The following is a 12,069-nucleotide window of genomic DNA, read 5'->3' as shown; positions in this document are numbered from 1 at the left end:
AAAGAGGAGGTATCATGCTGCTCATGATCTGCTTATGATCGCTCTTGCTGGTTTGGTAGCCATCAGCAAGCCAAAGTAGCAACCACCAAAAGAGGAGGTATCATGTTTCTCACGATAGTGATCATGAGATCCATCCCATCTTTTTGCCAATGGGGAGTAATCTAACAGAATTTAGCCAAGAGATCATGCTATGCAGTTGCTGCTGCCAATAGCAGCTACCAGCAAAAGAGGAGGTCAGCAGAAAATGCTGCTAGCGATCCTGAGTGCTTACCTCCTCTCTTGCTGGTATTGGCAAGCCAAAGCAGCAGCCATCCTCCCAAACGGCCAAAACGGAACCTTATTGTGTGAGAGCTATTGGCACAAGAGAATGCCCGGGGCAACGAGAATTTAGAGTTTGCTGTGTGACAAGAAAGGGAATTAATAGTGAAAAGATATTGGGCTGGCATTGTAACCAAGGAGTTTTGATCGTTGCAAGATTTTCCTTCAAATGGACAGCTCAAATCTGACTTTCTTCTCCTTAGTTAACAGAATTCACACATTTAAGAATGGTCTCAGAATGGCAATTGCTCCCACCAGGATCTCTTGGAGAATTGCGATCAGTCTCCATGGATTGGCAAGATGCCCCATGCCCAGAAATGCAATGTGTTGCAAAAGCAATACATTAAGAGATTTTTTTGAAAGGATTTCAAAGCAGAGTGCAATGCAATAGTGTTTGCATATGCCCATCCATGGTATCATATTTGAATCTTTGGCGACAGTAGAAGACCCTGCTCCACGTAAGCGTGGGTCTAGAATCTGATTGTCCACCATGGCCACCACATGCAGTGTCACATTGGCCTTCCAAAAAGTCACTGCCTTCGGATTTTATGGAGGTGAAACCATACTTCTAAAAAGTGGTGTTCCCAGTGAAGCCATTGCCTAGGTTTCCTGGAATGAATCCCATTCAAAGTGGTGGTGGGCATTGTCCTTGTCCCTCTGATCACATAACTACTCTCAATTTTTATGTGAAACTGCAACATAAAATTCATGCAAGCCTAGTGGACATTCTCCTTCAACAAGAATGCACTTTGGGCAACTTGTGGACTTTACAAGTATAACTAATGTTTATAATAAAGGTCAAGAAAGCACACATTAGTATTTCTTCATTAATTTATTTTTTATACTTTGTTTTTATGTAAAATTCCAAACAACAAGTCCAGTGGGAGAATCTTATCTTCCTTACTATCTCTAATTGCTTGTTTTTTTCTTCTAATGCACGCTTGAACATCATAATAAAATTAACACTATTGCACCAAAAACCATATCTTGCTCAAACAGACAACTATAGTGTATTCATAAACCGGTGCTACATGAAAAAAGTCTATATTGCATGATATTGCATCTGCCATATGGTGACATTCATTGGCCCACCATAACTATGTTGTTATTATATACATCCAATGGGCATTTAATATGATGAGATGTCAGCCATACATGTCTATTATGCATAACCATGGTATGCTAATGACATATGTTTGCTCATCATTTGATTAGGGTCATTTTTGAGGTGAGGACTACTTGTTTGATGGAGTCCAAAATTAAAGGTATTGGTATTGAAAAATCAAGGGCAATAGCAAGGTGATTCATAATTAAAATAATTAAATAGTCTTATTTTCTTTTGATAACATGATTCATAAGGAGAGAATCTAGGAAATGTTGAAATTTTTATAATCATATCCTTAGGAATTTATAAAAATTAAATACCTTTACATATTGTTTCTTTTTATCACTCTCAGATGTTGTAAAAGAGTTTAAATCATATAAGATAAACTATCCATTTTTCTCATCTTGCACTTCTATAAGACTTGGCAAAATTCTTATGCAAAGAATGTTGTTATGTATAACAAAGAAATTTGAAATTAACAATAGAAATTTACTCATGTTTCTTAGACTTGACTATATATACTATATGTCAAAATAGCAATCTAACTATTTTTTATTTATGAATGCATTTTAAGATTTGTAAAACCAAAACAATGGATTACTTAGCATTTTATCTATAGATTTCAAAGCTAACATTGTACAAATATATGAGGTTTGTTGATGTAAATTAGAGAGTCATTTATAATAGGATGCCACCATCAAAGATACTTCATTATGTCCACACTAATATTGCTATGAATCATTTACTACATTGGGGATTGTGAATGCTTGTTCAAACTGTCAAATAGTAGGATACCATTTTAGCCAGCATCAAATTTGTAACATTTTAGTTATATAGAACTTAATAAAGTTCACATAAAAGCATTTGTTTAAGATTCAGAGGTAGATATATACCAATAAAGTGTATTATGCACTATGCTATATGGATTGTGAGTACTTGATATGGTTTTCAAACTTTTTTATGTTACTATCTCATGCCTTGCTCTCATCATGTATTGTAAATGTCTTCTATTCATATGCTATTCACAAATTTAGTAGACCAAAATGGATTAGAAGATATCATGCACTAAAGGCTAACAATGTGAAGAGGGATATAAATAGAATATGGGCCTCCTAAGTTAACCTTTTTATCCATAACATCTCAACACAAAAATAAGTATAAAATATACATTTAAATCTTTCTAAATTTTGGTTTTCTTCTTCTTGCACATTAAACATCTCTACAGCTTTATAAAAATGATATGATTTTATAAGTAGTTATTCAAGGCAATGGATGATATTGACATTTTAGATGCGTCTGATAAATGGTAAATTATGAGAATGACTCGAAAGAAATCTGTTAAGGTTCAAATATAAAAGAAAAAGGCCTATAAATAAAAGTGCATTAAGAGCAGTTTAGGGTAAAGTGTCAAGAGATTGAGGCTCTTAGAAGAGTTGTGTTTTGCAGCTTTTATATGCCAAATGTTGCACATTTAATTACAATTTAGAACATCCATGAAGTTTGAGCATTTCAAAATAGTGAATATTTAAAAAAATTTCATGTTCCAGCTAATTTGTTTCAACTGATAAAGCATGAGTTTGGGTAAAAATATGCATATAAACTCTAATCCAATACTACTCAAACTAAATGACACTTAACCCTAAGTATCTTAAAACCTTTAACTGATTGAAAAGTATTTATAGAATTTTTCCCTTTATATTTGAACCTCTATAGATCATCTCAATACATATATGCTTTCTATTTCTTTAATACATTTATTGTTTTTATAACATAGTCAAAATATTAAGCAATAAATATATTAAACTCTTGCTTAGACTGTTTCTATACAGTGATGAAGGTGCTACTTTGCCATAAGTATTTAGTTCTAAATTTTTATGATATTTTCTATGCTAAATATTTCTTTTTTTTTTTAGTAGTATATAGCAATAATCCAGAATCAAGCATTTTTCAGTCTATCATATTGGGCTAAACTTGAATGAACAATACCTTCTACATTTGAACTTATCAATGCAATGTATACTAGCAAATGTAAAAAGCATCCCATTTGCAAACTATATTGCAATAGCACTACATATGGCAACTCCAATAACTAAAACAGCCCTTGAGAAATTGCAGATAGCCATTCTCCACCTAGCTTAATTTTGAATTTTATAAAATTTATTTGTCCTTTGAGGTTGTATTCCAATTTTAAGTAGTGGAATTCAAATTTTATCACCAACTTTATATTAATATTAGATCTATGAGAGTATGGATAGTGCTTTCCATTATTTATTTTGGTTGTGACGTAGCTCATTTGGTAGTGGATCCTAGATTACATTTAGTTTATATGAAAGTTGAATATCATAAAATAAAAGATGCAGTCATTATTGTGTCTCTTAACATGTACATTCTACTTCAATAAGATTGTTAGTTCCTATAACTTGCCATATAATTCAAAAGACATTGTTCTAAAACATATTTCATACTTGCCAAGATCAATAAAGTGTTATGTGTCCTATCGTGATCTCCCAATCTAAGAATGTAGTCATGCTTTATTATATTTTTGTTTGTGAAGCAAGATGGGTTTTAACCCTCCAAGCATGTTCTAGCTTAGTCATAACTTTATTCTTTAACCGATTTAAAGTGACCAAGGAAGGCCAAATGCATCACTGAATACAATATTGTGGCTAAATTAAAGTACAATAAAGTATATTTAACTTTATTTCAACTATATAATGGTTTATTAAGGATATAGTGTAAGGGTAATGATATTAACCATGTTTGTCACTTTTTGCTCGCCAAGACCATACCAAGTACTTCACTTTGTAAACAAGGTAACTGGTTTGGCACTCACAGGGTTGACCAGGACAAGGTACTAGTGAGTGCACACTCTTGAAAACTTCGAAGAACTTTGCAAAATAAACAAACCTTAGATGATCACATATGGCAGATGCTCTTGACTCAATATGATCCTCTGAACCGCTTCAAACCAGGACCGGCAATCAATCTGGATGGAACGAACTCTGCAGTGGGCTCTGCAGAACGACGATCAGTACCAAAAATGTGCGTGGTAGCTAGCTTCGCCCGGCATTTGCAAACCAAGCATACATGGAGCTACAGACCTGGAAATTCAGTCGAGTGGTATGATGTCCGAACGGATATCCTTTTCCAAAAAATTTGCCATGAATCGGTAAGGGCCAGCCTCCTCGAACCTCCGCCGCCTGGTCACCCCATGCTCTGCTACAGAGCTGAGTGACAAGGTGCCACAGATTTCTGAGCTCGATGCCACCGTCTCCATTTCTCCAGGACCGCTGCTCTTGATCAGCGAAGGCTCTTTTGAAGGCGCCTGGACCAAGAGGAAGAAAACGCTCCGGATCGCTCGGTCACCTTGACGAGCCCATGAACAGCCGCAGTTGCTTCTCGCTTTCTGAGGCACTAATCGAGGTATAAGACGTTGTGAAAGCATCCCATCACGTCGTTTCTCATCTCGATAGCTTGTCCAAATTTCGATCTCAAAACTTGTAAAATATATGGAGGACAATGAGATGCTATGAGCCCACGCTTGCGCCCTTCCCAAAGTTCGTGGAGCGGGGTCTTCTACCATCGCCAATTATTCAAAGATGATACCGGGGATGGGCATATGCAGACACCAGACACCGTTGTTGCACGAGAGTTTAGATCTTGATTTGGAATCCTTCCAAAAACATCTCTTGATATATTAGTTTTGCGACACATTGCATACATTTTCATAGTTTTAGATGCCTCCAGAAACCGTTCCTGCCAATCGGTCTAGATTCCCTCTCTGGGCAAGTTTGGGGCATCTTGCCAATCCAGCGCTGGCATGGAGACCGATCGCACTTCTCCAAGAGAAACCTCCCAAATTCTCTCGAGTTTCCGATCAGCCCCTGGATTAACAGGGACGAGATCTTGGCGGGAGCGATTGCCACTCCGATGCCCAGGTCTTAAACGCCGTTAAAGAGAGGCGAAACTCCGATTCGAAGGTCCCATGGAATATCTTGCAACGATCAACGATTCAAAACTCCTTGGCGGCCCGCTTTCATTTCACTATTAAGTGACGCAGCTCCAATTCTCGTTTTCACAGACTCTAAAAGAATAGAGCCGCCCGTGGCCTGAAGCAATGAAACCGAGAAAGCTCATTCCCCGGAATATGCCCAGGCCAGCCCCAGGGCTCTCTCACTCTGTTTCCCTTTTGCCAGTAACTCTCATTTAGCTCTCTCCTCCCCCTTCCCGCCGGGCTTCCCACACACAAGGTAAGCCAGTAGTGCTTGCTTATTCTAGCTATGCTTTTGGGACTAATTGTGTGACATGCTCTCAACCTGTTCAAAGTCATGGACCTGGAAGCGGTGCCGCTGGACCACGCATCTCTATCCAGCGCTCTCGATGCCTGCGCGACTCTAGCAGCTCTCCACGAGGGGAAGTTGATCCATTTCAGCATCCTTTACTCGCGAGTTGTCGACGTACCCTTAGATCATGATGTTCCACGAGTAGGCGGTTCTCTCCGGCATGGCATCGAAGAGGGTCTTCGCTCTGGCCAGCTCCTTGTGGTTCGCGAGCACCAGGATCATGAAGTTCCAGGACACGATGATCTACCCAGCCATCCCCATTCATAGCTGGTAGCGGCTATGGGCGAGCCAAAGCAGCCAACCTCCCAAACGGCCAAGACGGCATAGCATGATGGGGATCTTGGGCTGCCTCTGTAAATTCTTTGCAATGTTGGAATAGATCACTTAGATTCCTTTTCTCCTCTTCTCTTGGGTCCTCATGATAATCGCTCCAATCGGTTTGTGGCCGTTTCCAATTAGAATGAATGAAGCGATTCTTGATGCAAGTGCATTCGAGCAGTGCGCCTGCAGAAGTTTCAAGAATCGCTTCCTTTTCAGGTTCTCATGATTCTCTTAAAACGAAATCTCGATGCGAATGCTTGATTTAAAGAAGAACACACATGACGACGATCTTGCAAGCATCCTTCACGGTTGCAGTCAATCCAAGCCCATTTCTTTCCTGTAAAAAGAAAGCATTGAAGTATCACACAAACTATAATTCACACCCCGTCTTACAAACAACAAGCAAGCGAAAACAATGGTTTATTTCAATCATCATGTTCCTGGCAAGGCCACGATCACTGCGCTTCGCAGGAGTTTTGTGCTCATTCACATCAGTGACTCGAGGATGTTCATTTGGCAGAGGGACGAGCAGCTGACCTAGGTCGCTATTCACTTGAAAAAACCTCACATGTTCAATCGCAGAAGGTCTAAAATTTCGCCACTCTCTATTCTGCCAAATGTTTGGGGCCAGATAGCCTCCTTACCATGCGCTTCCCTCACCATTCTTTCGAGCTTCCTCTTCTGGCTTGGAGCAAACCCTGATACACCTTGTTTCGCGCTCTCTTTTTCTTTTAAAAACGTTGCCACCTCGGGTGCCGCAGTTTGGACACGAGACGGCACACACCATGAACGCGAGAAGCTGCCCGTCTATCGGCCCAAGCCAGAGTTTGGGGGCTTCACGAACAATCTCTTTCACGTTCTGAGGATGATTCTCAAGGCCAAGGCCACCTCAAACCGGAAACCGGAGGGGAGTTATGCTTGCTCTAATCTGCGCTAAACTCAACTAGGCCTAGGGCAAAGCTCAATTATCCCACATGCCCAACCGCAATTGAAAGTCTTTTATTTAAACAGTGCGGCGATTTCGCTGCTATTACTTCCTGGGTTGTAGAGTATGCATCTGATGACCCGTCTGTGTGTCTCGAAGTATAAGTCATATTCCGACCCATGAGGTTTTGCGAAAAATTCTTTTCCACATTTTCAATTTCTTGAAGTATTTTGTTTCTTGTGAAATTTATCCGGAAGAATCAATGTACAAACAACAAAGCGCTCTCTCTCTCTCTCTCGATCGATCAAATCTCCAAACTTAAATGGTCACGCCGCCCTGCTTCGCCGGGGCGAGAGTAGCCCATCCAGCTCCCTTCTCAGCGGGAGAATCTTGTCTTTCTCCTCCTTCTCGGCTTTCTTCCTGTCCATCTCCGCTTGCTTGCTATTCTCTTCCAATGCACGCTTGAACATCACGATGAAATTAAAAATGATCGACACCGCTGCACCAAAAACCAAGAGAACTCAAGTCAGGCGCTATATACCAAATGCTAAGTACCTTGCTCAAATGGACATCGAGCGGGGTCTTCGTTGAAGTAGCGTGCCAAGGAATCAGCATTCCGGCCCTGCACAACAGTGAAGCTTGCTTATCACTTCAACAAACTTGCTCATCTCTTACCACTTCAGAGTACAACGACGCCAGTGTTCTCACGTCCGCCTCCGCTGTATCAAGGAAACTCTTCAAGCTCTGTGTGTGCAAAGAAAACATTATTAGCACAATGCTTGCAAGACAGAGATCATAATCAGTATCACCTTCCGAAACCCATCGGACACGGCTCCATCGTTTTCAGATGCTGTCAATTCCTGCTCAACCTTTTCCAGGCCTTTGCTTACGGCTTGCATTTCTTCTGCAAGGGCTTTCAATTGAATCTGCCACACACGTCAGAAAACCAAGACAAATACATTGAAGTGAAAAAAGATAGAAACCTTGGTGGCTGCTTCAAGGTGAAGCAATTCCTTGTCAAAATCAAGTATTTCGGGCATTTTCTCAGATACAATCTGCCACCGACATCAAGTGTAAGCAAAGCCAAAAACACGCAGTTGCATGGTACTTACTTTACACAAATAGTGTAATAACGTAGTTTTAGAATTACGAGCTCGAGTCTCTGTCAGCTTAAGTAGACTATCGAGCCTGAATCCAATCGCCGCCCCTGGAATGTTAGCTCAACATATAGTTAGCTCAAGTTCCCCAGCACAGGCCTTACCTCTAGCAGTTCCTTGGTTTAGCGCATTTCCCAAGGATAGAACCGTTTGCATTACTCTTTTAAGCTTAGCAGACTCTTTCACCTGCAAAAATCCGGCTTCAGGCTACTTACAAAAACAGTGGGAGATTACCTCTGCTGAAGCTTCATTGACTACTACCAGATTTTCCCGTAAATCTAGCACCTAAGATCAATGTTTGAAAGCGTGGACAAAATATATGCTGACCAAACCTGAGACGTGAACTGAAGTTTAAAAGAAAAAACCCTCAATTTGGACTCCACCCGAGGAACTTTCATCATTTCCAGAAAATACTGCAAAAACAAACATGTTGCTCAATAAACGATGCTGTGGCGGACAAAGCGGGACAAACCTGCTCACATTTGCCCAGACATTCTTTATCGCCCGTGTAGTTCTGAAAAATGACAAGCGAGTAAGCTAGATGTCAAGAACATGTCTGGAAATAAAACCTTGAGCGTTTCCATCTCCTCCTTCGTTGGACAAAACTTGATCAGATTATCAACCTGATCAACATCCAGTACCGTCCCATCCAACGCTAGTATTGCTTTCTGAGAGTTGGAAGTAAAAACCACATTGCATAATGTAGAGAGCAACTTACAACAACTTCCGGCAGTGGCATCTTCACTTTTGTCAGCATTATCTCGCAATTATACGATCGTCTAAGATCAATCTGCATAAAACAGAGTGAGACCTCCGCCTCTACTACGAAAGGTAGCTTACCAGGAGCACTTTTTCCTGCTTGGGAACTAGAGATGCACGACGACCACCCGCTCTCTCACCACCCACAGCAGCATTTGGAACAGCGTTCGAGAAAAGGTTCTCTAGCTCGTTCATGTCAAATTCAGGTTGCCTACCACGCACAAAAACATGTGAGCACGTGAATAAAAAAGAGCCAAGACATACCTTGACTGCTTCTGCTCCGCCCATAGACTGCCCTGCATAGCCCGTGTAACCTTTACCCAGTGGTATGGCTTCAGAGAGGTCTTCTTCGGCGTAGCAGATTCTAGAGTATTCTGTCCTCGGCCTCGACCACCAGGAGGCGAAGGTGTCAAAGGACTACTACCTCGTCCTCTCCCCAATGCAGGTGGCGGAGGAGGTGGTGCACCAGGCAATGGTGACTTCGTCCCCAGAGGAGGAGGCGGAGGTGGAGGCGGTCCTTTCAAAGGCGGAGGTGGAGGCGGAGGAGTGCCTCGCATTCCCGGTAAAGGCGGCGGCGGCGGTGGTGAGCTTGATGAAGCTAGAGGCCTTGCAGCTTGTGGAAGAGGAGGTGGAGGAGGGGCAGTAGGGACTGGACGTGGCGGTGGAGGAGCGGCATTGCCACGAGGGAGTGGTGGAGGCGGTGGTGGTGGTGGTGGTGCAGCCGAATTTCCTCGAGGCAACGGAGGAGGTGGGGGAGGCGGAGGCGGCGGTGCAGATGAATTTCCTCGAGGCAGTGGTGGAGGAGGCGGAGGTGGTGCAGCTGAATTCCATCGAGGCAACGGTGGAGGAGGCGGAGGTGGTGGTGCAGCTGAATTCCCTCGAGGCAACGGTGGTGGAGGCGGAGGTGGGGCACCTAAATTCCCTCGAGGAAACGGTGGAGGAGGTGGAGGTGGCGGTGGCGGTGGCGGTTGTGGCTTTGCAGTAGCTCCAGCAGTAGAACTTGGAAGCTTGAACGGAGGTGGTGGAGGTGGCGGAGGAGGGGGACGACCAGTAACAGAAACTGGTGGTGGTGGAGCAGGAGGTGGAGAACGCGAAATGGCCAACCTCGGAGGTGATGGAAGTGGCGGGGGAGGAGGTGGCGAAGGAGTACCTGGTGCGAAGCTAGAGTTGGACGATGACGTTGGACTCGTCCCGTTGTGATCGTCGTCGGTTAGGGGTAAGGAGGTGGCGGTGGTGCTCGGTATAATTGTCCACTCGTTGTCCGCCGTTGTTAGTGCTGCTCGATCCATTGTCAACCTCCTATCATTGCCAACCGTGGTCAGCTGCTGGAGAAACTTCAATGCCGCATCTCCACCACCGTCTAGCCAGTCCCCGCTACTGAAGAGCTCCTGGACCTTGGCAAAAGCTTCCATTGGCAAGCCACCGTTATCTTCTATCAGCGACGGCACAGGAGCCACAGGGGACGAAAATCCATCCGTCTCGCCAAAAAGCACCTAACAAAGAAGAGATCAATTTTGCCACGATTGGTTGAGCTTGCTTACCTCTGCTCGAAAGTCCTTGGAGAAGCGCTCCTTCCCGTTCCAAAGTATGTCAATGTCGTCCCGGTTGAGCATCAGGATGTTGGAGCGGATGAAAGCGGTGTTAAACATGACACGGAACATCATCTCCTCCCGGTCCGACTCCAAGTCCAAGTGGATGCACTCGAGAACCACGTCCCCTTGCACAGCACACTGTACGTCGATCTTGACCACATCACAATCTGTCTGGAACACAAAAGAGAGCGTTACACAAGAGATCAAAGCAAGAACAAGAAACAGCAAGTTCACAAACTTACCTGTCGATAGTGTCGGACAGACTTGTTCTTCTTTCCCAAGGCAAAGAGCATTCTCGTCGTCCTGTTCCCTGCCTTTGATCGGGGATCTCTTCCATAAATCCGGACGAGGGGCCGGCATCCACCGTCGGCGTCGAAAGTAGGCACCACCCTGAGAATGAGGCAGTCGAGGCTGAGCGAGCGATCCGGGGGTGGCCACTCCGGAGAGTTGTTCCTCCTAGCAACGTACTGGAGATATCTTAGCTGTGATGGCATCGGGTTGAGAGGTGTGAGCAGCTGCATCAATCCCTTTGGAGCCTCGCGGTGGAGCATATCGAGCGTCTTGAATTCGCCCGTGTACATCTTCCTGTAGATGAGAAAGCTGGCGAGAATGAACGCCAGCAGCGGCCATCCCCCCCTCTCGCAGTGCATCAAGACGATGTTTTGCTGCCCCTCGAGCGAGAGCCAGCTATCGCTGGATCGCAAGAAGTGGTGGATCATCTCCATGGGAAGAATCGGGCAGCCCTCGTACTGGCGTGGATAGTCCATCACGGTCATCTCGTACTGCGATAGCATCTCGGTCAGCTGGCTCTTCCTCTCGCCCTCGCGAAAGTTAAAGACGAGGAAGGACGAGTCGGGGAACTGCTCGTGGATTTGCATAGCGATCTGGCGCAAATAGAGCTTGTAAGTCTCCTCCTCGAAGACGTCGGTGGAGAAGCACGAGTCAAAGACTGGATCCACAGAAGCACAAGAAAGAATGGATGAATGCGCTAGAGATTGAAATGGATCAAGGACGAGCGCTTACCGAAAACCCTCTCGGATATCTCCAGGAGCCCATCGGGGGGCCTCCGGTAGAAAAATCTGCGAAAAAGCGACATTCTCCCATGCAATGACGAGCGCCTGGATTCTCCACGCCCTAGAACATCCCCAGAGAAATTTCACCTCGATCGCACTGGTGATCTCAGCTCAATGCGGCCATCGCGAGCACCCAGACCGACCATCGCGCCCGCGGCTTGCCTGATATCGATCGGCGCCATAGCCGCTCAGCTGGCGCGCTTCACAAATCCACAAATCCACAAACCCTAGGAGCTGTAGAGATCTGATGCGGTACCAAAGTTTTAATCCCGCCTCTCTCTCACCCGGTCGTGGAGAGAGAACATCGAGCGCTGGAGGGAGGGCTTCGCAGCCGCCGGATCGTCCGCATCGGCCGGTTCCAATTAAACCAACAACAACAGAGCATCCAGCGGCCACGGGCGCGACGCGACACTAAATCCACGTTGCACGATTGCGATCGTCGATCCCAGGAATAAGAACGTTACCGGGTAAACAAA

At 44.3% G+C, this 12,069-nt stretch overlaps 1 protein-coding gene across 2 annotated transcripts; it reads right to left on the bottom strand.

The window, feature by feature from the left end:
* Positions 1 to 7,197: 7,197 nt before the first annotated feature.
* Positions 7,198 to 11,985, bottom strand: LOC9655022 (formin-like protein 20). 2 transcript variants are annotated; one of them, XM_002964661.2, is made up of 17 exons: positions 11,544 to 11,963; positions 10,763 to 11,469; positions 10,470 to 10,691; positions 9,193 to 10,421; positions 9,010 to 9,139; positions 8,888 to 8,959; positions 8,739 to 8,837; positions 8,642 to 8,683; positions 8,502 to 8,582; positions 8,404 to 8,454; positions 8,274 to 8,355; positions 8,125 to 8,219; positions 7,996 to 8,067; positions 7,822 to 7,938; positions 7,688 to 7,756; positions 7,568 to 7,634; positions 7,198 to 7,511 (listed from the first exon to the last, which is right to left on the bottom strand). In XM_002964661.2, the coding sequence occupies exons 1-17, from the start codon at positions 11,614 to 11,616 to the stop codon at positions 7,339 to 7,341; spliced, it is 3,381 nt and encodes a 1,126-aa protein (XP_002964707.1). In that variant the 5' UTR covers positions 11,617 to 11,963; the 3' UTR covers positions 7,198 to 7,338. The 2 variants fall into 2 exon arrangements, with proteins under 2 accessions (XP_002964707.1, XP_024525231.1); XM_024669463.1 differs by lacking the exons at positions 7,198 to 7,511; positions 7,568 to 7,634; positions 7,688 to 7,756; ... (1 more) ...; positions 7,996 to 8,067; positions 8,125 to 8,219 and having other exon boundaries at positions 8,273 to 8,355; positions 8,404 to 8,447; positions 11,544 to 11,985.
* Positions 11,986 to 12,069: the final 84 nt, after the last annotated feature.

This window comes from Selaginella moellendorffii, unplaced genomic scaffold (genome assembly GCF_000143415.4).
Source record: "Selaginella moellendorffii unplaced genomic scaffold, v1.0 SELMOscaffold_5, whole genome shotgun sequence".
Lineage (NCBI taxonomy): Eukaryota > Viridiplantae > Streptophyta > Lycopodiopsida > Selaginellales > Selaginellaceae > Selaginella > Selaginella moellendorffii.
The sequence above is the reverse complement of the archived record's forward strand: the minus strand, read 5'-3'. Positions and strand labels throughout refer to the sequence as shown.